The 27,775-nt window shown below is 37.2% G+C and overlaps 2 protein-coding genes across 2 annotated transcripts; both read right to left on the bottom strand.

Moving 5' to 3' along the window:
• Nucleotides 1–564: 564 nt before the first annotated feature.
• LOC149966240 (uncharacterized) lies at nt 565–9,116 on the bottom strand. The gene is made up of 6 exons (XM_090181130.1): nt 9,026–9,116; nt 6,870–7,093; nt 6,457–6,606; nt 5,286–5,444; nt 2,069–2,228; nt 565–691 (listed from the first exon to the last, which is right to left on the bottom strand). Exons 2-6 carry the CDS (start codon nt 7,054–7,056, stop codon nt 580–582), a joined length of 768 nt encoding a protein of 255 aa, XP_090037256.1. The 5' UTR covers nt 7,057–7,093; nt 9,026–9,116; the 3' UTR covers nt 565–579.
• Nucleotides 9,117–12,502: 3,386 nt separating this feature from the next.
• On the bottom strand, nt 12,503–18,186 carry LOC149966239 (uncharacterized). Its single transcript, XM_090167512.1, has 3 exons — nt 17,354–18,186; nt 14,168–14,331; nt 12,503–14,070 (listed from the first exon to the last, which is right to left on the bottom strand). Exons 1-3 carry the CDS (start codon nt 18,184–18,186, stop codon nt 12,827–12,829), a joined length of 2,241 nt encoding a protein of 746 aa, XP_090023638.1. The 3' UTR covers nt 12,503–12,826.
• Nucleotides 18,187–27,775: the final 9,589 nt, after the last annotated feature.

Below are 27,775 nucleotides of genomic sequence, written 5' to 3'. Positions count from 1 at the left end.
AAAAAAACCAATTACTTTACATCTGTTTTCAATTATTTCTCTTTTAACAAAAAAGTTGTAAAAACCACCTGATATTATAAATACTAGATTCTTAACGATAAAAAAAACCCTCCGTAAACTCTTGCAATAATATGTAGACTATAAGTGATCAAGATATAATTTTTGCTCTTAGATATCCCAAAATCAACAACTTCTGCATTTCAAAAATTTGCCCATAACAGCTTGTGACACTCCGCATATACTTTTGACCAAAAAAGGGCAAAAACCTTTAGCGGTAAAACCCCTCGACATGATAGGACAGTAATTACCGCATATCATCTTCGTATAGCTTTTAATATTAATATATTCGACAAGAGGTTGAACTTTTTTATATATTTCCTCTTTAATATTTTTTTATATATTAGGCAGCATCGACACTATCACGGATAACTTAACCGCGCTGTTAAAAGTGGTTTAATAGCGCCCGTTTGAGAAACTATCGTCCAAAACACACTAGACAGGCTATGCTGTGGCTTTTGGTGAGGCATAAGACAGTTTATGTTAACGATGGTTTTAAATTATGTTTTAGCTTTGATTGTATTAAGCTTTCAATTCGCATTCTCGAGCAATATGACCAAATTCACCACATTGGAAGCATTTGTTGCTGCGAGACGCTCTGCAATTGCGAGCTATATGGCCTTTCTCGTTGCAGCTGCAAGAAAAAATATTTTTCACCTTTGATGTTTGTGAACTACTTCAAGATGTTATGAAATGATAATGGCATAGCGAAAGCATGCTTTTTATCTCTAGACTCTTCCTCGTGCCACTAGTGTTGCACCATTCAACAAATTAGAGCGATTGGTCACTCAAACATACTGGCTGAATACAAGATGCAAAAACTACTTGTACCAAGGAATTCTAAACGAGTACTGGTGCTTTCAATCGACGTGATGACATTAGAGGCATTTCTCATAATTGACCTCAAATAGCAAATTTCCCTTTTTTTTACCCAGTGAAGCTAATAGCCCAAAACTCTTCGGAAAACAACTCCCCTACACCTATCTGTACCAATCCACTTTAAATTTATCATGGCCAGTTCACCCTACAACTATTGTCCGCAAGGGTTAAGGCCCGGTTTAGAGTTTAATATAAACTCAGTAATTCATACGAATGTGGGCAAATGTATAGTTATCAGTATGAAGAGAAAACAAGAAAACCCAAAGTTCTAAAAATTACTACCTGGACTTTGGTAAATGCATACTAACATAGTGCACGTTATCAATTGGAATGCAAATAAAGAATAACATTCATTTCCACAATGTCTAGCTCACTCAATAGTTTCTAAGTTATAGACAAAAAATATCAAATAATTAATGCATCATGCTGTGGCATATAGACCAACATCAGCCAGACAATTAAGTTGTTACTATGTTTATCTACTCTGGCTTTAATATGCAGGGCGATGTGGCTATTGAAATCAGATCAATCACACAGATGGCGTATATAGTACTCAATCTATATAAATCTTTGCCCATGGATGCTTAATGGCTTGATGCACACAATCAAGTATTCTGCACAGACACCCTGCAGTTTGTTTGTTTCTTCTTCATCTAATGGATTAGCTTTTACAGCTCTAAAGTCATTTTGGTAAATCTCAATGTAACATAAAATGGATAAGATTTTAATGGCCATGCATAGCTAATAACTTACAGTTGAGGAATATCCTCAGAAGGTCAAAGCTTAACTTATCATCTCTATGTTAACATTTTTAGATTCTAAATCTTACAATGAAAATTATATAGCACTTCCTATATAATTTTCATTTTGACCAGAGAATAGCATGCCACATCTAAGCTAAAATAATACATGCACTAAAACTGAATATATTGTCACATGATGTTAGACACACGATAGTGAAGTGTGACTTCCTCAGGCATGCAACTACAAAATCAAGAAAGTCATATATTCGTGCCAACTAGGGTGAAAAGTTTTGTTGCACTTTGGACCATTCGCTATAGTCCCTGATTATGACATCTATTAAGTTCCCAGCTGCGCCAGAGCAAATATTCAGCCAGGTAACGAAACTCACCGATAACAGACAGTGTCGTCGGTTTCAGCCACGCTGCCTGACTCAGGGCATTCTCTGCTGATGTGACCAGAGCCGCCGCAATTGTAGCATTTTCGCTCATCTTTGTCACCATCGGGACAGTCCCGCGATATATGGCCAACTTTTCCACATACATAGCACTGTGTGCGTGGAATGGCAGATATTGTAGCAAAAAGAATATTAAATTTGTCACGATGAAAAGAGATAGGCCTAAAACAAGAAAAAAGGGCTCAAGCAAGAGCTTAATATAAACCATATTTCATCAATAACAACCAAAGGTCTAATAATTTAGAAATTGTTATTGGGTACAGACAACGATATTATAAAAATTAAGAGTAGTTTTGACACCCGAGTCAGGTATCAATCAAAGCTTATTTCAGGTTTTGCACTAAATTTTTTAGCAATATCCCTAACATTTTTGATAATATTAATGTTTTCATGTGTAAAAGAACTAAGTGAAGCTTTTCTATGTATCACAAAATTTTATAACAGCATACTGAGATTGTCTCTCTCTCGGGTAAAGGTGCTAGGCAGTGGCGTAACTAGGGACCCGCAGAGCCCGCGATGGGGCCCATGACATTTTCACAAAATAAGGGGCCCTTTCGTCTTAAGAATTAATTTTTTGCTACAAAAATTGTACTAATGCTTGATAACCAATAAAAAAGTTTTTTTTATAAAGGGCCCTTTTGATATCCTGCGGGGGGCCCCAAACATTGTCGTTACGCCACTGGTGCTAGGCATGAATGTGCAAGAGAAGAGACTTAATTTTTCGCATATTATATTGGTAATAATATTATCTGAGGTGCAGTTTGTCGACTAATAAAATCCCTGACCAAGATATTTATATCAGATTTTTTCCCCCAATTGGAAATCACTGACTCATCCAGGTTCCATACGAACCCTGCAATATATAATAATAACACCAGAAAACCACAAAAGTAAAGTCTTTTTATTGGAATGGATTAATTTACTGAGCTTATCAACTAAGATACTATCGTTGATAAACAGTGATGACTGATGAAGTGTAGAATGAAAGCTAAGCTTCAAATTGGTTGTGGTGTCAGAATTTAAACTGATTTACTTTTTTTATTTCCCTTTAAGCATATGTAACATTAACCCATAAGTGTGCCTCTGTATAACATTTACATGTATGGTAATTTACATCATATCCCGTGAACTAGTGCATGGTTGTGAGTCATTACGTTACATATGCTTATTTCTAATGTCTCTGTAGAATTTTTTATAAATTAACTTCAATCATATGCTAAAACGCCACTGAAATGGACCAGTTTAAACTCAATTAGTTTTAATAAGTTTCACAGCGTGGTCAATGGCAACTCCCAAAGCTTAAAATCTCACTATTCTTTCATAATATTCAGTATATCTGCTCAATACAGCGAAGATTACATGACACAAAAGTCACACAATGTACTTTTCATTAATAATTTACGAACAAGTAGATTACAGTATTTAAGGGAGAGGTGCAATTTACCACAAAACTATAAATTTATGGAAAATTGCACACTACGCAGTATTAAGTCTATTACACTTTTCTTACAAGTATCCATATATAACAAACAAATTGGCAATGGCAGCAAAGTATTTGTTAAAATAATTTGGATAAATTTGGTGCTCAGTGGCACTTACTAGCCAAATCAAAATCACATTGCAGACATAATTGACCCCTAAAACGTTTCTATACCCAGCATTAAAGACTTGGATACTCAAAGGTCTGAGTAATAGTACCATCAAAAAACAAGCTAACATTCCATCCACAGAGCTTGGACTCAAGGGATGTGGAAGTCAGGTTGGATACATTAAGAAAACAAATGGGCATATATTTTACTCTATCCTATAAACGCAATTTTATAGTGTATAATTATACTGATTACCGAATAGTATACTTATAGAGTAAACTTTCAATGAGCAATCCAAATATTTTTTTAACATTTTTTTACTTTATTTCACCTCCAATGTAAAGTTCTCTGGCTTGAGTCCTATCACATGGCTTTAGGACCAAAAAACCACATTAAACGCATTACGATTTTTTTCATTTTATTATTTTTAAAAGGAACTGTTATTAAATTGAACAGCGTAAAGAAATAACAAAAAAACATTCACACAAAAAATTTACACATTTTTTTGCGGATTTTTTTTATAAACTTCGGAATCAATCATAACCCTAAAACAAACAAAATAAAATTATTTCTAAAAAAGTGGAATTTAAAATAAGGAAAACTTCCCTATTTGAGTAAAATAAAAGGACAATAAAAAATGACAAGTTAAAAAGCAAAACCCCATAATTTACATAACCTAGCTGAAGTTTGTGACACTTTGGTTTTGAAGAATACTTTTCCTTTGGTGTAGTTTTGACTGTTAAGACTTTACACTAAAAACTATTAGAAAACTGTGGCTACTTATACAGCGTTGTGATTACGGATCATAATAATTTGGTTTTTGGCAAACAAATTAAAACCATAAAAATTTAACCCCAACATTTATAAATTTTTTCTTTTTAATTATTAAGATTTCAGTAATCAAACATTTGATTTTATTACCAGACTCAACTAGTTTATATATTTCTACTTTATCGTAGATAGAACTGCTTATATAACTCTGCAACTACTTCAGAAAAGTAAACAGTAAGATCTATCAAGGTTATAAGATGTGGACCACATTTTGACTATTTGGGATAGTAAGGGTGTAAAAGAGTTTAAAGGACCTGACTATTTCAACATAGCTAATGAAATCATAAAATAATCCCTCATCCAAAACCAAGAATGTCCCTTGACAATATTGGTTCCCAAATGTCACCAAACCTGCGGTTTTCCCTCAATCTCTTGAACAGTGGAGTAAGGGTAGTTTAATAGGATAGCTTGTATTCTAAATTGCGTAGTCATAGTTTTCTATGGAATACAATGTCTTTGTCCCCATGTCAAAATGCCATAGATGGTAGTTCATAAAAAAATCAATTAAATGGCATGATCAGTTATAATTAATTATAACAGAAATCTATCCAAAACCAAAGGTCAACTTTAAATGGCTAATTTCCCCACGAACAATGCAGCAGCTTCAACCAAATTAAACTATTTAAAAACATGGTTTCTCACCACAACAGATAAAAAATCCCCAAAAAATGTTTACGTCAATATTTAACGAAATATGAAACGTTTAATTTGGATTATTTGGGAACAAATATGTAAGCTTAATAAATAAAAATTTACAAAACTCACCTTGCGATCGTCCTGGTCACAATCTCTGGATATGTGCCCTTGTTTTCCGCAAATGTAGCATGTCTTGCCAGAATCCTTACAATCACGGGCAATGTGTCCCGATTTTCCACAGTTGTAGCAAGAAACTGTAATGATAGGATTTTGGATTTATGATAACAAGTATCAATCAAACATATTAAGCCTAATTAGCTTGACCTGATAAGAAACTTGAGTATTTATTATTTATAACCATTTCTAATACACTCAGATAATTTGAGCCATTATGTTTAGCGGAAAGTCACGCCTATTGGAAATACTACTTTATAGAAAGAAGTTATATCCTTCTCAAAATAAGAGTGCTGTTGCTCTTAACTCAGTCCCAAAACTGTTATTTGAATATTAAAAGTCCCTTGATAACTTAGGCCTAGCTGATTATTAATACTTAATATTTTCACAAATAATTTTCAGAATACAAATTTCTATTTTAAGGTTGAGAAAACTTTGCATTTCAAAACACAAATTATTTCTCATTTTAATTGAATGCAAAATACTTGCACTTAAATGCTTCGCTTTAAATATAGGTTACTTTGTTTGCGCTTTTGGTAAAAATATCTTTAGAGTCAAATTGAAAAATCATTAGTTCAAGCAAGAGAGAGCAGGATTACACTTTTACATGTATGCAGTTGACCCAGTTCCAGGGAATAGCTCATTTCTGACCTACATTCCCTATCAATCAATAACTGTGACACAACAGTTGAAACAATCCAGGCTGCCCTTTTTTCTGGTTTTTTCCACGTACAAACCCATTAAAACCAACTTGCTCAAATTTACACAGCAAAATGTGTACAGGTATGAAATTGGAATAATACTGATAATAACTTTTTATTGTCTACAATTGGAAAACCTATAAACTTGTGTGGAATTGACAATTTTGTAATTATGCAAAATGTTATTTTAAAAATATTATTAATAACGCAAAAACTAGATAACTAGCTAAGAAATTGTTAGTATTTGGGACAAATTTAAAATTAGAAAGGTGTTAATGCGATCCCGCAAGTCATGGCTCTAGCAAACTCTCATGGCACATGTCCTACATGCCTTTTCACATTACAAACTAACCTTTGGCTTTTAAGATTGTCAATTATGAAAAACACATACTTTTCTTGGAGCTGCCCCAGTCTCCGTCATCGGGTGCATTCTGGCAGTCTTTAGCGATGTGGCCAGTGCCACTGCAACGGTAGCAACGATCCTCAGCTTCTTGACATTCACGAGCGTAATGTCCGACTTTGTTACATTTGTAACACTTCTCTATACAGCGCAAAACAAGATTGAAAAAGCCAGATTAGAAGGCATAATACTAACAGGCCTAACCTAAGGCTGATAGCAGCCAAAGAGATAATAGAATAATAAAGTCAGGCGGCGTTGACACCGCCTGAACGAGCACACACCCGGTTTTATGGCGTTTCAGGAAGATCTCCTTACAACCACTAAAACAGTGCTTCCCAACAAACTCCCAACACCCAATTCTCTCTCTCTCCCTCTTATTTCATTCTTATTCAACTGGTCAATACCTCTAATCATTGGCCGACTATCCATACGGCCATCTCTGCCGCCTCCACCACCGCGACCACCTCTGTAACCACCACGGCCTCTTCCGCCGCCGCCACCCCCTCCTCCTCCTCCGCCACCATCACCAGAGGGGCATTCTCTGGCAAAATGGCCAGTACGGTGGCATTTGTAGCACTCGCTTGAGCTCATCCTTATTATTTCTCTTTGATTATTACTCAACAAAAATCTGAAAGAAATTAAATGAGGAATTAGTGCATTTAAGAAAATACCAAAATAAACTTTAAAAATGTACTCTTTGGTACCACCCTAAGTAAATTGATCTTGGTAAAGAGACACTCATGATAGATTGTACACTGCTATTTTTTAGTGAGAACCAAACAAGAACAATGAAAAACTTTCTTAAAAACATGATGTGGAGATGACGTTGCTACCACCAAGCAACACCCTCACCTATACGTATGTCAAAGACTGGTGGACAACCTTTTAATACCACCATTTTTGACATGTAAATTCCTTTAATCACTTCAGAAATCGGAGTTATAACACCATACTCATTTCAACTCAGTGAGTCATTTCTGACTGATCAATTTAGGAGTCAAGGTCTAATATCCAGTTTTTCCCCATCAATAAACTGGTATAAACCAGTTAAACTAAGCTTTATTTAGGATGACCAAATTTTAAATAAAGTGGTGTATAAAAAGTCAGTTGATTTTTTTCATTTTTGTACTTCAATATGTTAACATTACTAACGTACTCAAACACCACAATAATTTAAGTTTTCAACTATAAAACCAGTTTAATCATAGAGGTAAAGGCTTGAATTTCAAGATTTGCCAAGTTCATTAAACCTTTGAATATTTCTAGTTTTAAGAAACTTATTTTCATCAAGGTCATCCAAAACTAAATATTTATAAATCATATCATAATTAAACTGGGTAAAACAAAATTACTAAATTCCCATTAAAATCTTATGTGGTATCACTATATTTTTGGTGTCACACTAAAGCATTCTTGGAAATATAATTCTTTTAAAGTAGAGCAATTGAAAATTACGCCATTCAAACAAGTTTTCATATGCCTTCTTGGGCAGAACTAAATGTATCTATTAAATTGAAATAACATGTCTGCACTAAACTAGCAAACAATACTAAATCTGTAACAAATTTTTAAAAAAAATTTAAACACACGAATAACATGTTTCATCATATTTATACAAGTTTAAAATTCATTTTACAGGGAAACAATTTTGTTTGGAGCTTAATAATTACAATACCCCAATTATACTGCAGCATTTTTTCTAATTCTAACACACCCCTGCATCATCACAAAGATTGAAAAAATAGTGACATCAGCTAGGTAATGGTTAAGTTCTTGGGATATCAGACAAATCAATCTTAGAAGTATTAAAACATTCCTTCCAAGTTGGTGATTAACATTTTTAGCCTAGGCAATGCAATTTACATAAGTCCCCAACACATATATTGGGAATTATTTAGGTATGTAAATTTTTCAATGATATTTAGAACCTACTAAATCTACAAAAAACATGACCTTGTAATCACACCTCTACTCTTAAAAAAAATTATTTCAGGAATTTGTTATAACTGAGAAATAATTGGGTATTAGAATTCTTAGTTCAACAATCAAAATAAAAACTCAAGGCCAAACACGGGGAACATTTCTTAGTATCATCGAATTGAAAATATCCCTAACACCTGCAGCGTGTTTCTCGAGTTACTGCGAAGGCCAGTAGGCCACATTGACCTAAGCTTAGGCTTAACGCACAAACAATAAGCTTACAAAAAAAATATCTCTAACGTAGAACATTTAATTTTATCTTACCAAGGGAAGTCCAATTGATACAAATTAACTGAAATTCAACTATTATAAGCTAATTTAAATTTGGAAATAACTTGGAAAATAAACTTGGAATTACGTCGTCAAATCACCCCGAGTCCCAAAGCGCAAGGCTAATGTACTGACTACAGAGAAAGAACCTAGGCTTAGCTCTCTCTAGGGCTTAAAACTACTAATGGAATATTTTACACAAATATATAATTGGTATTAAAATAAAAGTGCATGAATAGACGTATATATCATTCCGCTTTTGTAAAACTAAAAAAAGTATATTAAAAAAGGTGAAAAAAATTATATTTACCTATTTTAACAGGAACAAAAAAAATGCGGACAATATGGTTGATGCCAGCGAGAATTTGTTCCCGCGTCACACGTGGGACGGTACGATAAAGGGGAATATGGATTTCAACCCCCACATTCCTACGCATTTTCAAAAAAACGATACAATATCGCCATCTATTAGGCAGTCGCATATTTGAAAGGTTTGAACTAAAATAAATTAGCCGTGAATTATTTTATAAAATTATAAAAGGTATTCTTTGCCACAATGCAGTTTTAAAGTAATTTTTTTAAAGTATTTACATATTGAGCATTAAGCCTGTTTGGCGGGATATTCAAAAACTTTTATCATCATAAAAGTATGTGACGTCCCCCAGGATCTTTCTCCCCAACACGCCAAGAAGTAATATTTCCGTGAATCAGGACCCACAAGTTTTGGTTTATATAGTGCTTGTTGAAATAATGGAAACTTTTCACCTGTAAACAGAACGTAGTGTTTTTGCCAAGCCTTAGTAAGTCAAAAAAGCTACCTGGTTAAAATGGAACGCTTGTTGCTGCCGTAAAGGTGAAAAATAAGTCAACACCTTTTTGAGGGGCGTAAGCCGGAAATCCTTCTAACTATGTAAAATACCTGATAAAGGTCGAGAAGGGGATTAAATTATAGTACAGCAAAAGTTACGTGCAAGGGGTTTGATCATGGAAACCGTCACCTTGTCTACGCCACCTGCTTAACCACTCTTTTAAACTTCTTATTCACGCGCAGTAAGATACGGTAATAGGCGCTTAAATGATAAAATATAAAATGTAATCGACATATTAAAACTTTTATATCAACTTTATTTTTAAAATATACAAATATCCATGGCCAGAGTGGGTTATTTCTGTTGTTTGGCAGACAAGCCGACATGATTGTTTGCTCTTGGAAAACTAGATGGCTAGGTTAAGGGGCATGCAGTTCAGTTCGTCACTTCCAAAAAGGTGAAAAAGGTTCTATTTTCGTGATGTCAGGGTTTTTAAATTTTTATTCTTAAGTTGTCTAACCTTGCTACGATCACAATAGCGACTATTTATTCGCGATTGAAACGAGTCTAAGTGGCGCTGCACTCTTCCAAGGTAGCGTTAATGATCTAGCGTCTGCTCTTGTCAAATTTGAGAAAAACGCCCTAATCTTGTCATCGTAATAGCTCTGTGCTACCATGAAGGAAACACCACACAGATCAAAATTATAATAAAAGCAACTATTAACCATTTATAGATTTTATTTCATCCATGTGTAGCCCAATAGTGTTTTTTTCTCGACGGATCTTGGCACTCTAATACTCTAATTGCGTCCGCTAGTATTTCTACTATTTTTGTTTCAGCAAATCAGCAGGAGGTTTAGCCCCAAATAGGCGCTTAGATAAATCATTCTCCAAGGAAATCCCCAAGAAGTAATATTTCCGAGAGCCCGGAGCCGCAAGGTACGGTTTATATAGTGCAAATTTTTTTTCGTACAGTTTTAACAAAATGAATGAAAATTGGTCAAAATATTATTAATATATATTAAACTCGTCTAAAATTTCAGAGGGGATGGAAATTTGGTACTGTTAAAGCTATGCTCAAGGAGGGGAGGGTTAGAACGGAAATCATTCAATTAATTTCTTGCACTACCTGGTGGCTTTATCTACAATTTTACATTAACATGACATCTGACGTAGGCCTGAAGCTATCTTCTAGACGATGATATCCGGGTTCGTAGCGAAGCTTGACTGTGTTGACCGCCCGGACCAGCCACGGTATTGGACCGAGATAAATAATAGTTGTCGTAATCATCCTCTAACCGATCAACATCCCCGTCGCAGTCGCATTTCAGGTAAACGGCCATCAGCGACTTTAACAACGCCAGGCGGTCTTCCAAATCTATACCCACGAGTTCCTCGACGCAATGTCCTAACAGACTAGCGAAATCATAAGAGCCACCCAGGACAGCTTCAAGGTTAACAGAAACGTCTTCCTTAATGAGAACCACGTTGTCCTTGATAATCCTCGCATCGTATTCAATCGAATCCAAATTCTGATGGATTTCGTACCGACTGAGTTCATTAAGCAAGGAATTCGTAATAATGTAACGTAACTGCAAACGCACCCCACTCATGTGCCAAAACTCTATCAGGATATCTTTCCAAATGAAGTCGTGGACATTCTTTCGAACAATCATCAATAGTTCGTCCACGAGGTCACAGTAGATGTTGAAAGGTATAATTCCAATGACGGCGCTCGTAACTTGTAAAAATAGGTCCTGGTAAGGCCATTCCAACAAATTCTTTAGCACCACTTCCGGGTTTTTGTTTTTCACCGTTCTATCGTTGTCCATCATCAGCAGTAAGAGGAAAGGGGAAACGTTCAAATCATAGAGACTTTCGGTTCTCTCCTCCGGGGATAGTTTGTTCCAGAAGTACTTGGTTGCCGTTTCATTTCGATAGTTAAGCGCAACCCAGACTGAAGATTCATAACGGTTATCAGGCGACGCGTAATGCCAAGAGTTGTACCCTTCCGTATTTCCTTCTTTGAAATAAGACCAGTACGCTGTCATGACTGGATCAGGTCTGCTCTCCCATAAAGGGTCAATGAAACAGCTATTTTTATCCACTAAAGGCCATAGTCTGTGTACTTGATCTTCTAAGCAATAATACCCAGCAACTCTGTACCTCGAAATAGGGTTTATTTCGGAATCTTGGCAGACCATCAAAGCCGTATGAGCCATGTCAATTGTACCATTGCTTACATTCCAACGAATTTGGTTGAAGTAAAACCTTATTTGGTCCAGTTTCACAATGGGTAGTGGACCAGGTTTGTAGACAAACTCTTGACACCATTTGAGCAATTGCTGTCCGATCGGATACACTAATCCCAGAACTTGCTTAAAGCACGTACTTGTCGTTGGTAGTGGTAGTTGATACGCGTTTGATAGTACTAAATTGGTCACGTCTGACCAATAATCCTGTTGGATAGTAATGGAAGACAGCGCGTTTTCATTGCTCCACAAAGACGTGGCTAACCCAATTACGCAAAAACGTTGCAGGGATGGTAAAGGAATGTGCACATCCATCAAGGAACACAACGACGTCCGTTTTCCAATCGAAAATCACGACTATACTTTCTTTCCCGGGATAAATATAACCCTTCAAAAACAACGTTATCAGAATCGCGATTTAGAAACATTTCTGATAGCGCCAAGTGCAATGGCCTGATTAAATTGAGTTCTTATTGACAAATAGAAGTCTCAACAGGCGCGGCTCTAGAAAATTATTCTTAGGTGGGCCCATACTTCAGGAAATAGTAGGGGGTGGGGGAGGAAAACGAATGAAAGTTTATCATAAAATTTTTGTTTGGGCACGTGCCCACTGGGCCATTTCCTAGAACAGCGCCTGGGTATCTAACCTGTAATGCGAAAACTAGGTAAACGTCTACCTGTATTTGTGGTACATATATTCAAAATTTATATATTTTTAATTTTATTTTCGTTTCAAATAACACAAAGGAAGTGAAAAACCAGCCACAACATACCCATTTAAAGGCACACATAATTACGTAGCTAATTTTTATAAAGTCGACGCAAATCTTTGGACGGCATACGCGCAATTTGCAATATAATTGGCTGACAAAACGCAGCGTTAAGGCGGGTGCCGAAGCCTGGGTCTACTTCAATTGGTTTTTAATACAGTAACTAAATATCACAGCAGCTTAATAAAGACAACAAGAAGTAGTTAGTCAATGGTAATTTTGGTAATGTATCTACAGACTATTAGTTACAATCTGAAGAGTAGAAGGTTTCCTAAACCAATTAAATTTCTGGTTCTTCCCTGGGCTGGCGTCGACGTCCGCGTCCAATGGGTCCCGCAGGACAAACTGCGATATTAGAACGAGTGAAAAAGTACTTATCATAATCTTCTTTCAATGCTGCGACACCTCCTGCGCAATCGCATTTGAGATAAACTGCAACCAGCGATTTCAACAAAGACAATCGATCTTCAGTGTCCCTTTCCGGAACTCCTTCAACACACTTCCCTAAAAGAGTAGCCAAATTAAATGACCCATCAATCACAGCTTCGGGACTAACAGAAACATCATCGGCTTTCAGTACCAAGTTGTCCTTCATAGTTCTGGCATCACTCGCAATTGAATCAAAATTTTGTTCCATTTCATATCGACCAAGTTTGTAGAAAGACTTGGTAAAGACATAGCTCAACTGCAAACGCAAGCCACTCATTTTCCAATAGGTGATGAAGATGTATCTCCAAATAAAATCGTGCGTGTTATTGCTGATTTTGTTCAAGAGTTCGTCCGCCATGTCGCAGTAAACATTGAAAGGAACTGTATGAACCAGCGGACTCATAATGTAGAGAAATAAGTCCTGGTAAGGCCATTCTAAAAGGTTCTTCAATACAGCGTATCGGTTTTTATGGTCCAACAAGTCTGTTCTTTCGGCTTCCGTCATCTGCAGAAACAGACAAGGCGAAACATTCAAATCCCAAAGACTATTAAGCTTGTCTTCATGGGGTACTTTCTTCCAGAAGTACTGGGTTGCTGTCTCATTGCTAAAATTGAGGGCAACCCAAACTGCAAATTCGTACTTGTCACTGGGTGGTTGCCAATGCCAAGAGTTGTATCCTTCAGTATCCCCTGCTTTGAAATAAGACCAGAATGCTGTCATAACTGGATCAGGTCTGCTCTCCCATAAAGGGTCAATGTAAAAGCTGGTTTTGTCCACTAGAGGCCATAGTCTGTGTATTTCGTCTTCTTGGCAGTAAAAGCCGGCGACTCTGTACCTTGAAATTGGGTTTATTTCTTCATCATGGCAAGCTATCTTAGCCGTATGCACCATGTCAATAGTACCATTGGTGCTATTCCAGCGGATCTTGGTAAAATAAGGATTGATTCGGTCGGGAGTCACAATTGGTAATGGTACTGGTTTATATACAAACTCTTGAAACCACTTTTGCAGTTTTTCTCCAATTGGCTGGACTAGTCCCTGAAGGTGTTTCTGGCAAATACTGTTCGCTGGTAATGGTAACTGAGAGGCATTAGCTTGAATATGATTAGTAACATCCGACCAGTTTTCATATTGGGCGACAATAGTAATAAGGGCGTTTTCGCTGCTCCATAGAGATATATTTATCCTTACCACACAGAGACGTTCTAAAGATGGTATGGCTAAACCCGATTCCATCCTCAGATGAAAATGAAGTATCCTCAAATGGTGTCTTAATTCCCCTCACGTCAGTAGCGATACTTAATACGTCATTAAAATGTAAGAAGACACTGCTGACTGATTTCTTAGCAGACAGCCTGAAAACAGCCTGAAAAGACTTATTGCTTTTAAAATAGGGCTAGAAATATGGTTACTCACTCCAATGATTATTAGGACACCCTCTTATGATCAAACCATATTTAGATTGAAATTAAATGTGTAGCTTTGGCTGTACATAAGATTAAAAATGATTAAATTTTTAATAATGATCATTAGGACACCCTGTAACAAAGTGGACCAGGTCTGCCCCTCGGGCTGTGTGAATATTTACTTTTTTTGTAAATTTTACGAATACCAAATATCTCTGTTTTTGGCTATTAGTTATTTTCTACGGACCTTGGGCTTTTGGGATTTATCTGTCGAATCGAATTTTTAAAACCACAAAATAATTAAAACAAATGCCACCGTTTAAGAAGAAGAACCATATGTAACATAATTACTCATAAGTAAGCCACTAGCTCTATTTCTTCACTAACGGTTCGTTTCACATATTTTTTTGCGTCATCCGTACCCCACGTAATATTTGACGTAATCGAAACTCAAATGCCGATTATGCAGTCGCCCAATTAGCTCTACTTCTGATAAACCGACGGCCATTATTTTAGTAAACAAACCGGTTTCAACAACCAAGGCTTAGGAGCTAAAATGAACTACAATATAGTGTCAAGTGCTGTTAATGCTATTAATAAAGTTTTCGGAGACTCACGTTCTAAAACAAATTTGCATTGTCAAATAAAAAAGTAGGTTTATTGAAAAAAATAGTTGAAATTCAGGTTGAGCTTTTCTGGGGCAGATTCTTTTGAGCCTAGGCCTAACTCATCTAGGCTTGGTATGGGTTTTAATATAGCCATATGTAACATAATCACTCATAAGTATGCCATAAAAGCATTTTCGTTAATGAAACCTTGTTCACGGGATATGACGTAAATTACGTCACTTACAATTCCGTGACGAAATACGCGTCATCAACTTTACTGATTGGAAACGGTCTAACAGATGTTAGTGAGAATTCCTCGCGCGTTTCTGGCTTTGTCCCCGTCAAGTTAAGTTCGTGCTTCGCGATCACATTATTTCCTTTCCATGGTAACCTTTTCAATAGCGCAAGGATTATAAGCATCTTTGCATCCGCTTAATGTATGTTCTGCGTGAAACAAGGTCTCATTGAATTTTTTCAATGGAAATGTTATACAGAGGCATACTTATAAGTAATTATGTTACATATGATATAGCTGATGGAATATCCCACTTCGATGACTTGTTCCATTTTCGGAAAGCGATCACTCAATCTTTCCGATTATTTGAAAAAAGGCGACTTTACTGCCATATATTTTTTTGGAAAGCTAAAATTTAAAGTAGACAAATGATAACGTAGTAAGAGAACCATTGTAGAGTATAAGATTCTTTTACGCGCGTATTTCATAGGAGTCGCCATTACCGTGCTACACGGGTTTTGGGGGAAAGAACTTTCCAAGGTAGAGCTACGTGCAGTACGTCTATGGCAGCTGCCTGTGGAGCAAATCGTGTGAGGGTCCTTGATGGGGGGAAAGACGCGCGTAAAAGAGTGTATACTCAGTAGATAGATAGATATTTATTTACTCTTTGATACAAACAAATCCCTTTTAAATCAGGGAGGAATTCACCTTACATTAACTCAAGAGTATATTGAAACTATAATTAACGATAAAGTTCATATATTACATGCTTATGAACGAAATCTTAAAAAAATAAAAAACTAATAGATAAATTAAACCAAGTAAACAAAGCCGGTGTAACTATTGGAAGAGAGTAATGGCTCTTTCGTAAAGCTTCCCAGCGGCTGAGAAGGCGTTTTTTAACAGTTACATCATTCCACACAGTCTTACTGACACCATAGAAGCCCAGGAGGTAAGCCAAACAGTCGTCTGATTTATCAAGCTCTTCAGCGAAAGTAAACGTCACCCGGACGGAAATAAACCTATCGCATTCTACCAAAATATGCGCAACATCTTCACATGCGCGCCACACAGAGGACACTTGGGGTCATCACCAAAGATCTCGCTGAACCTAGCAGCAGCAAAGGACTTGTTCTCGCTTGAAAAAGGAGGTGACTTGGACGATCGTTGGTGTAATAAGACTCGAGACCCACAGTTTCCTTATTACTCAGTTACGTAGCTAGGGGGGAGGGGTGTGAAAATAATAAAAACTTACACAAACTAGAGACTAGTAAGTAGCCGAGGGGTAAGTTACTCTCGGATCACCTGTACATCGAGTTCGCGTACTTAGTACTGTTAAAGGTATGGATTTTAAGAGTTCACGAACTTTTATTAGCACAGTCAGAGGTACGACAGTGCACACCGAGTTCGCGGAGTGACCAACCCCTTGTAAGTAGCACACCATGATATCCGCCCCGGGTGTCACCCATACTAGCTTATACTAAATTTAGTTGACTTTAACCAAAATATATATTCCATGTAATTTTTTTTATAATTGCTGTAATTTACAAACTACGTGAAGGGTACCTATAAGTACGGCCTATTGGATTTCGACGTTAGCGACATCTATTGAAAAAGAGCAACTTTAATTTTGATATTACAAAATGCTAAATAAAACGTTATTCTTTTAGTTTCTTGTTCCTTATCAAGATTGTTTTTTGAAAAATTTGGCGAATAATATTTGGTAGTCCATATTTATCACAAAAGTTATCAATCCCTGATAATAAAATTTAGTTTTCGAGAATATTCTGAAATTTTTTAATACTAATTGGAAATTAGTAATATCAATTTAATAATTATATATTACTTAATAATTAGTAAAAATAATATTTTATATGGTTGGAATAAAATTTAGGGTTTGAATTGGTCTCGAGAGAGTTAAAATCCATTTCTTATGGACTCTTAAGATTCTAATGAGCATTGCGAAATTGGACTCAAAGACTTGCAAGTCCAATTTTCCAAGACTTGGCACTTGACTAGAAAACTAAAAAAAGAGCTCGCACACACCTATTAATAAGTTATATAAAATTCAAGAGTTAATATAACAAAATATAAAAATGAAACGCTATGATCTGATCACGGGCATTACCACCTCCTGTGACAGATAATCTCCAATTGTTCAACACCCCCTTCGCACCCACATTTGAGGTAAACTGCCACTAGTAATTGCACGCAGTGTAGGATATTCTGACAGTCATTTTCATGGCCTCCCTCAACGCAATGTCCTAATAGAGTTGAAAAATTCCATGACCCATCTATTACAGCTTCGGGACTAACAGAAACATCATCTGTTTTCAGTACCAAGAAGTCCTTTTTAGTCAGAGCATCCTTTGCTATTGAATCAAAATTACATTGGGCATTGTCCATTTTGAGCTTATTGAAATACACCGTAATGAGATAACTCAACTGCCAACGCAAGCCAGTCAGTTCCCAGTAGGTGCTGAAGATATTCCTCCAAATAACATCATACTCATTGTCGCGTATTTTAGTCAAAAATTGGTCCAGAATTTGATAGTGATGATAAAAAGGAACTGTTCCTGGTTTGATGATAAACCTTTGGTACCATTTCTCAAGTTGTTGCCCGATAGGATGCACTAATTCCAGAAGGTGTTTTAAACAAATACTTGTTGATGGTAAGGGTAGTTGAGACGCATTAGATTGTATTTCTTTTAATCCACCTGACCAATTTTTTGTTTCTTTTAAAGATGGTGGCCACAATTTCTCCAATTTCTTTCTAATTGGAAGAACTACTCTCCCGAGGCGTTTCCGACAAGAACTTATTTTTGTTACAGACTGTGGATAAAATCTTTGATTTAGAAAGAGAATGAGAGAAAGAGCGTTCTCATTGCTCCATAGAGAGATGTTTATCTTAATCATACAGAGACGTTCTAAAGACGGCAAGGGCATAATTTTTGTGTCCATCCTCGTATATGAATTACTGCTGCTCGAATCTAATAGTTCATTGAAACATGCGTAGCTTAGAAACTGTTTCTTAATTGGTCATGGACTTGTGGTAGAAAGGAGGCAGTAAACTTGGAGAGCTATGATGCAGAAATCTTAGCAGATAATAACAGCGTTTTCCATTTTAACGGGCGAGAAATAAGGATATGCCGGGAGTAGTGGCTCACTCCTGTAATCCCAGGCGTCCGGGAGGCAGAGTTTGTGGATGGCCGTGTGAGGACGACCACTAATCCCCCAACAGGTGGTTGTCATACTTCCGCCACGGGTGTCCCAACCCTATCCCCAAGTATCCCCCCGTTGGCGTGGCCGTAACACATATCTCGCACCTGATTAATCAAATGGACGAGCGGACTGAATTGTCCCACCTGTTACAATCGCTCATAACGAGCTTCTACAAAAAAAAAAAATAATAATAAGGATATAATCGGTGCCTCCGAAATTAATAATTAATATTAATTTCGGAGGCACCGATATAATCGAATGTTCTCCTATGAGCAATCTAACTTGTATATTTCTAGGTAAAAGCACTCCTTTCCAACAGAGCGTCATCACGAAACAACCAAACTGGAGTGTAAGAACTAACAACATATACTGAAATTAAGCAAACAGATAACATATAAATTGAAAATACCCTCAATAAAAAATCTTAGATCTGAAACGGACAATATAAGAAAACTTTATAAATAATGAAAAAAGACCTCAAAATATTTCTATACCGGAGTAGTTTATTGTAAGAATTAACATCAGCGGCCATTTTTCAAAATACCAGCTTAGGCAAATCATGGGCCAAATAATAGCTGAAAACTATTCGTGAGTTCTGAACCGTTCAACCAGTCCCCATGCGCACTATTCGGCAAAAAAAATTCTAGAACTACCCAAATGCAAACTATTGGCAGACAAGAACCTCTTGTTGAACCCATGGGCCAAATAATGATAAATTTATCATTATTTGGCCCATGTTGAACAGTTCGGAACCGTTCTAAATTAATATGGTACCTGCTCAAGAGCAAGGTTTATACGCTAATATGGCTCAAGAGCAAGTACTGGCCGGAACTCAAGGTTGAAATCTCTAAGATTCGTCTGCACATCGGGCTGCGTACGTCAAATCGTACGATCCTAATTTGAATCACAACTATTCGTACAAAAGTTCTGAACTATGCAGAACTTTTGCGTGGCGTCACAGCTCAGTCCTAGGCCGTTCTCTTAACCATAGAAATCTCATAGATAACTAGAATGCTGCCGTGTAACTGGCAAATGGCCCAAACGCCGTGGCAGACGAATCCAGATCTCAGCCAATCAGAGCTCAAAGAGCGGTTCTGCCAAGAATTTAATGTCACCGGAGAGAATGACGTCACCTATCTCCCGCTATAGTAACGGAACCAAGGAGGATTATTATCCTCCTTGGCGGAACCACTCTACGGCCTCTCATTGGCTGAAGGTTCAAGGCGAACTGGCGTCAAGCTCGGCCGTAGGCGGCAGCATTCTAGTTACCTATGAGATTTCTATGCTCTTAACGGTTCAGAACTCACGAATAGTTTTCAGCTAATATGATCTAGGAGGATGATAAATCCAGGACATGACTCTGCGGTACCTTCACACCACGGCCAACTTTGATCACGCGCTGTTCGCGAGAGATGCGCGATAAATCAAAGTTGGCCGTGTTCACACGTACTAAATCGGTCGTCCACCAAAAGATGAAGGGGCCATCAAAGACTATATAAGCCATTTTAGTAGGGGCACTCTGGTAGGGGGTGGGGGGCAAATAAAAAATTGGGAGCAAAATCAAGCAGAATTTCTGGTATCCCGAACGCCATCTTGTGTTGACTAAGTCGGAATTCGAAAATATGTGGCGGTTGTAATTCGAAAATCCTGCCATATTTGGCCCCTCATTTTTAGACTAATTTTATCGATTCTACGAAAGTATATGTTTAATATTATATAATTATATATATTATAATAATTATGAACTTAGTACGTATAAAAATAACCATACTATAAATGATAACTGTGAATAAATATTCCAGGATACTTACTACGACGACCACGTATATTATTTTTGAAAACTGTCTCTAAAAAATTTGCCCCCCAAATGACGTAGGTCCGCGATGGTGCATTTTTTCCAATAGAGGGCAATAGTGGTCGGGTGTTAGCCGAGAGCTATTCACAAGACAGACTGCATTACGGGCTTCGTCACCGCTTTGCGTCCGCTAACTAACGCGTCACACGTAGCCTTTGTCAGCGCCTCGCTAGGGGGAGATTTTCTTCTTGTGATGACCGCACTCCCTTACTAGCTCTCATTAAAATATTCCCCAAAGTGACAAACTTATGGAACAATGTTATAGACTTATGTAGGAACCTATCCAATTATTGGTATAATAAGTGGCTTATTCTAATAGCTTTCTTGATAAAGTTTATAATGGCAAAGCGAGTTGAGAATTCACCAGACAAAATCAAATAAGAACTGTTATTTATTTAAAAACGTATATAAATTTCAAAAAGCCAATCGCTGATTAAACAACGTTTCCCCGTTTGACAATGCATGTATTGAAAATTTATATATCCTATAATCTCTAACTGTACTCCGATTTGTTCTTCAGAATATACAAAAAAAGGCAGGGCCGGATTAAGACTTTATAGGGCCCTAGGCCCAAGTTAATTTTGGTGTCCCCTTTCAATAGCGAGCGAAGCGAGCTAGGCGCTTCTTCAATTTATGGAATGAAAATTCATTTTGCTGCCAGATTTAGTATGTCGTCAGGGGCTAGACGGCAGTCCGTCAGAGAATGTGACAATCAAACGTTTTTGGTTCATAGTGGTTGACGCATTTACTAAAATTACTCCGGAAAATATTTTGTAAAAGCAAATGATTAAAGTTTTGTACTTTTATTTTTTCTAACCCTCTTGGTGCCCCTTGTAGGCTTGGTGCCCTAGGCCCAGGCCTATTCGGCCTATTGGTTAATCCGGCCCTGAAAAAAGGTCCACATGTTTGTTTTACCTAGGAGCAACAAACACAAGGAGAACGCAGCTAGCCTTTAAACACGCTAACGAAGGGTTGTGTACGAATTTCATTGGACGAGCGTCACGAGCCTTTACGCTGAACGTTTTACGGGCGGGGGGGAGACAATTCCGAATTTTCCCCTTCCGACGGCGGCAGGCGCTAAAGTGTCTAGCCAATGAAAAATTTACGCAAGAAAATCCACGACTTTTGCGTGTTGTGTTTGTTGCTCCTAGGTTTTAGTAACTGAGGTAACTAAATAACTCGTCAGTTGTTATTGTATTCATTGTGATAAAAGATGTTAAGGCTTTACAAAAGGAGTTTGCTTTCTTGCGACGCAATGGTGCTTCAGTGGAGGAGGAGGTAAATGGATTGAAGAATGATATTTTGGATCTGCATAATGGTGTAAATATACCCAGTGATGTGACGTAAGTTGTACACTAAGCTTGGATTAATAATAGTAGTTCCTACCTGGATATATCACTTGGAAAAAAACCTGACTATAGGGAATGGCTTTTGCGACAGCAGTGCCGCTTCGGCGAAGTTAACGGAGAATTCGAAACTCCCGTAACACGTAGCCTTCTACAAGGCAGAAACCGTAACAATCACTTAGCAAATGCACGCGGAACGCTAGAGTGATATATCCAGGTAGGAACTACTATTATTTATCCAAGCCCTAAGTGACGTAATTCTACGCTTTCACTATTGTTTCGAAAGGTGGTGCTAGTAGTCGAGGGTTACGTTGAGAAGACGCGTTTTGAAAATGATAGCTGTCCTGGAGAATCTTTTGTCTATGGTTAAAAGGAACCACCTATGGATTGCATTGCAGAGGATGATAACATACGCGAATAAGTAGATTAGTCCATAATGAAAAGGGATAAAAAAAGCTAAACCCTAAACTAATTTTAATCAATTTAAATACTTACAAATAGCTCGTACCAACAGGTCTTCGAGCAAAGATAAAGACGCGAAACTCCGAAACTCGGACCAAATAGAACTTCGAGTGAAAAACTAAATAAAATGAAATAAAATAGCCAGAAATTCCAACGGTAGACCGGTTTCGACATATTTCGTCGTACTAAGAAGCAAAGGGAGATTAATAAACATATGGTCGCACAGTCTGACCCTTCTCTGGTTATCAGACAAGGCCATGTAGATTCCTTGGGATCCCTACCTCTGCACCTAATAATCACCAATCAAACTACTTTATATCTACAGAAGGCGCTCATAACGAAGCCATTTCTAATGCTACCTCTACGATCTCCAACATAGAAATATTATAACATAGAATGATTCCGTATAAATACAAAATAGGCCAATTACATTTTCGGAAGTTTCGTCATTATCAGCCAATCACGATTCAAAGAGTGACTACGGCAACGATCGCTCGTTGCCATCTAGTTTGAGTTACTGAAAATAATAATTCGAATATGGATTACGTCACCTTAAGAACCCGCATTTGATTGGCCCACGTTAATCAAGTGAGCGCGTGCAGGGGGCCGTGATCGAGTTTAATGTAGTTTTTAAACATGGTAGACTGTTTCTTTACTCGTAAAGATTTTTCTCTTATATACAAACGTTTTGGATAACTATTGCGTTGTTTGTTTTTATGGCTCCTCGATGTTTCATTTCCACAGGTAAAAGTGTGGGTTTCCTTAGTCCTTACGCCTCGGGGCAATTTGAAATGTTAACAAACGGCGGGCTGTAACCTAAACGAAATCTTATTTATCTTCCTCACAATGGCGTTTAAATATTCCTTATAATAAGTAAATATGAAAACAAAACTAAAAGTTCAAAAAAATCTTAACACTATTATTATATAAAAATCCAAAAACGTTGAAGTGGTTCATGTGAAAAATTCCAGCAAAAACCTATGGGAGTTCTGCGAGCTTGGATCGGATGGATACTGTAAAAATCGTCCGAGCTTCTACTATTTTTAACCACCATGTTATGGCGCTAGCTGCTTGCCGTAGTCAATGAATGGCCGCTGATTGGCTGAAGCTTAAGCAAAGACTATATAATCATTAGTCGTTGCTACAAAATATCTTGGCGTCAGGTTCTCCCGTAGACGGAAGCATTCTACTTCTAGGTAGGAGCAAGGATTCTATATGTGTAAGAGGATAGGCCTATGTGGCGTGATATAAAATCTGACGGTGATTGAGGCCGGTCATGCGCAGTTGATTCAAGGCAGATTTAAATTTTTAAAGTCCCTCAAGGCCAAATATCTCGTTTCTGTTCGGTCTGAAATTAAAAAAATCGCCAAATACGTCTAATCAAAAAAGTGTCAGACTTAAAAAATTAATTAATACATTTTTTACATCTTAATATACTCTACTTTAATTAAAACATAATCATCCTTTCTAAAATAGTGTCTTAAAGAATCGCGCCCATTTTCAATACACCGATATTTGACCTTGAGGGAATCGAAACAAGTAGTTGCATTTTAAATGCACTTTTGCTCTCTCTTAACCGCGACGATGCTGCCGGCAGTTTTTTTGTACAGGTTTTACGAGTCGCCTCATATCCTCTTACACATATAGAATCCTTGGTAGGAGTATAAGATTTTTATGATCTCCAATGTCATAAACTGTGGTGTAGTCCTAAAAAAAAAGAACCGGGGCGCTACCTGGGTACAGCCAACTTCGTTTTCGCGCGTAATCGAAGTTGGCTGTAGATTATCTTTGCATAAATGTACGTTTTATTTGAAATTGTTATGGTATTTTCCTGGGGGCAAAATTTATAATAAATTCACACACCCTTTATTCGAGAAAAATGATTTACGAAATAGAAGCAAGGCGCGCCCTGGAAAGTTGAAAAAAAGAGGCAGGGTGCGCCCTGGAAAAAATGGAAAAACCAAGGCGGGGTGGTGCCCTGCCTTTGAAAAAAGCACCGGGGTGACGCCCTGGCCGACTACACCACTGGTCATGAATTCAAACAATACGAATATTGGCAGCTGTACTTTGCCCAAGGCATTCTTCAATACCAGTCATATCAGAAATACACGAATATTTAACTTAAGAAATTTCCATTTTTAAGTCCTACGATTGCACACATGTGTTAGGTCTAACAAACTCAATCCAGAAAATTCCAAAAAACTGGATTGCAACACGAGTTTTTACGTCGAGCCGGCTACGAATAAAAATAAATTATTTATCATCCACATAATACCTATCGTCCAGCCATCCAAAACCTGTATTCTTCATTTAAAGTTATTTATTTTAATGCCCAGGGTGCTATCTCTAACAATCTCATTCAGAGTTGCCAGTTGGGCTATTTTCTCGCCCGATTAGGCTCCTTTTTAGAGCACTACGCGGGAAAAAATGTCTTTGGCGGGAGGCGAATATTTGGGCTTGTTATCATGGTTTCGACCGTTTCCACGAAATAGCGGCAGCGCAGCGGTCCAGGGGGTAATTATATCAAAGAATGGTTAACATGAGGGGAAAGTTGAATGACTAAAACCTCAACTCCGTCAAAAACGGAGTAAGAGTATAATTATAAAAGGGAAACTAGGGTATGAAGTTGAGAACGGAAAATTTCACGGAAAGCCCAGGAATGCCTTTATCGTCGAGCTATTATTTCCGCTCTCTCTTTAGTGCCATAAACCATTGACCACTTAAGGGGAAAACCGTTACTTGTATAAATATGGAGTTTTGAGTCAAAATTTTATAAGTCTACAATATTAAAATATTATAAACTTATGAAAATACTTGTTCTGGTGTTGTTATTTTTTATATACGGTAATTATTTGAACAAACTTCGCGCTACTAGATAAAATTTGTCTATAAATTATGGGCGAGAAGTTGAGCTCTATTTTGAAAAACATTTTCAACGGTGGGCGGTTTTTTGGGCTGGTTTTATTTCATTTTGGGCTACAGGACGTAAATTTTATCTGGCAACTCTGATCTCATTTTCACTAAATTTAGCCCTAACCTGACTGTTAATGATACCATTATACCAGTAGCGGCGCTAAGGGTGGGCTGAAGTGGGCTTTAGCCCCCCTGCATTTCTGAGAGGGGCCACATATTTATATTAAAAGGGCCACATATTTATAATTAAGAGGCCACATATTTGAATTTTTGAATTTTCTTTATCTCTAGAACTTTGTTTTATTGCCAAGAAAAGTTTTTCTGGAAAATAAATTTAAAATCAATTTGTTTACTCAATACGATAGATTCGGGAGGAAGGGAGCGGGAATTGAGAGAAAGTGAATGGACAATAGAAAGAAAAGAAAGGGAATTTAGGTACATACCCCAGGCATGCAAGTGTCCCCTCCAGGTCGGATACAAGGTCATAGGGGGTCCAGTAGACGTGACGAGAGCCGCAACAATTAAACGACCTTGCTCTTCTCGATTCCTGTAAAATTTATAAATTAAGGGGACACTAAAGTTGTAAGGGCCACAAAATAATTATAGCCCAGGACAGATAGACTAAAAAAGGGCTTGACCCAGAACATTTTCCCATAAAGATGAAAATTGGACCCCAAAAAAAATATACTAAAAGTCCCCACCTCTAGAACGTGGGCTTCCGACGCCATCTTGGAAAATGGCCGCCAAGCACGCCTGACGTCATAAATTAAATGAAAGTGTCCAAAAATGTTAAAAATTGGTACATTATACATTTAAGGCTTTCTGAATAGTATTGTAATTTTGTTTTGGTGTACAACCGTTATTTTGGCCGCCATCTTGGAAAATGGCAGCCAAAAAGGTTTTCCACGTAACTTTCCACTATATGTTTCAATATGTTTGAAAATTGGTATATAGTTTTATTACGGCCTTTGGAACATGGTTACAAAATCTTATGTATCTGCGACTGTTATTTCGTCCGCCATCTTAGAAAATGGCGGACTGCAATGCCGAATTTCGCATTCAAACTTGAATGATATAGTCCGATTGTTTTCAAATTTGGTAAATTTTTTTATTATGACGCTGAGAACACTATTACAAAATCTTAAAGGTATCTGACGGTTACTTCGTTCGCCATCTTGGAAAATGGCCGTCTGGAAAATATTCACCTTGTCGATAGCATTCTTATAACTATTTCGAATCACTTTAGGGTTAGATTATTAGCTTTTAAAATCTGGAAAATGAAAACCGGTGATACAAATGTATATGTATATATAAATAATATAACACATTTAATAATAATAATATAACACATTTAATTAGGAAATGCCCAAAACTATTTATATATTCTTAAAATATTCAATGAAATATTTATCAGTTGCTGCAGCTCGTACCAAGAAACATCCATCTTTCTTTGTACAAATAATAATAAATGCCGTTGCCCATCTCTCTAGCAAGACATTTCGAAATTAAAACACACCGGTTTATATATGTAGATATTAAAATTTAAAATCTATTAGTCGTTACATGAATAATACTTTGCTAACTAACCATTCTGGAGCAAGTAACCGTTTTCTGATTTCAGTAGTTCATAGAGAGTAAGGAAAGAGTTGCGAGTTACTTCTTTACGGTTACAGAATGGAAACAAATGATATGGTTTCAAATATATCTCTAACGATTAATATCAATTTTTGTGAGCTTAAATTACTTTTAAATTACCCCTTTACGAATGAGCGTTTGCCTGTAAAACACGTACACACATATTCACACTCATTTCGTGTAACTGTAGAACGACTTGCCCTAAAAACTGCGATTGCAAAAGATCTGGTCTCGTTTGCTCTGCAATGTGTGGTATGATCTGAAGTAACCCTTGGAAATATTTGATTGGAGAAGACGACGAGATTATAATTTGCGATTTGTAAATATTAGGAAGTAGCTGGGGAGCCCGACCTTCGACCGCGTCCCACATAGTTGCATTGATCGTATAATTCGTAAAGCCATCAATTTAATCACTGATATATTTAAGATTTTGTATCTCCATATATTTTCTCATGTATAAAACGACGATACTTATCGTACACCGAGGTAAAGGATTGCACCAAAATTGCTACACAATATCGCGCAGTTTCCTAACAACGATCCAGTGGCGCACCCAGGATTGTTTTCTGGAGGAGGCCAGTGAAGATCAAAACTCTTTCGACTGCTTTAGTTGTAATAATTAGAAAAAACCGAGTTTTCTTTTTGTTCTTGGAGGGGGCCCGGGCCTTCTGCCCCCACCCGCGTGCGCCACTGCAACGATTTGAAGGATCAAAATGGCAGGATTGAATAAATATGATTTTTTTCTGGTTTAAATTTAATCACTGATATATTAAAGATTTTGTACCTCCAAAAATAACCGTGTACCACTATAAGAAACACATTTGATCGTTTAGAACCGGTTTATTAGATTGTATAACGCCTTTACTCTAAAATTTCGAAGTACTCCTATAGACTCCTCTAAGAAACCTTTTAGACTGCTTTAGAACTCGTACTCATATCAGTAACCTAGCTGACCCCTTTAACGTCGTGTACCGTGTACCTCTATAAATATCAGTGTACTCCTATAAGGAGCCCCATGAACCTCTTTAAACTACCGCCAGAGCCGTGCTATTTTTTTTTTTGGGCCCGGGGCAAATGTTTTAGACCCCGGGCTCCACTAACGTTTTCAAAATGTTAT

This window comes from Leiobunum rupestre, chromosome 1 (assembly GCF_980474605.1).
Source record: "Leiobunum rupestre chromosome 1, qqLeiRupe1.1.hap1, whole genome shotgun sequence".
Taxonomy (NCBI): Eukaryota; Metazoa; Arthropoda; class Arachnida; order Opiliones; family Sclerosomatidae; genus Leiobunum; species Leiobunum rupestre.
The sequence above is the reverse complement of the archived record's forward strand: the minus strand, read 5'-3'. Positions and strand labels throughout refer to the sequence as shown.

Coding starts and splice junctions, on each gene's coding strand:
- LOC149966239 (XM_090167512.1), bottom strand. CDS start 18,186: ATGGACACAAAAATTATGCCCTTGCCGTCTTTAGAACGTCTCTGTATG. Junction 14,332..17,353: donor ATTATCTGTCACAGGAGGTG/GTAATGCCCGTG, acceptor GGCTGTTTTCAG/GCTGTCTGCTAAGAAATCAG. Junction 14,071..14,167: donor CTTTAGAACGTCTCTGTGTG/GTAAGGATAAAT, acceptor ATCATATTCAAG/CTAATGCCTCTCAGTTACCA.
- LOC149966240 (XM_090181130.1), bottom strand. CDS start 7,056: ATGAGCTCAAGCGAGTGCTACAAATGCCACCGTACTGGCCATTTTGCC. Junction 6,607..6,869: donor TAGTCGGCCAATGATTAGAG/GTATTGACCAGT, acceptor TGCGCTGTATAG/AGAAGTGTTACAAATGTAAC. Junction 2,229..5,285: donor TTTTTATTTATTAAGCTTAC/ATATTTGTTCCC, acceptor TTCCACGCACAC/AGTGCTATGTATGTGGAAAA.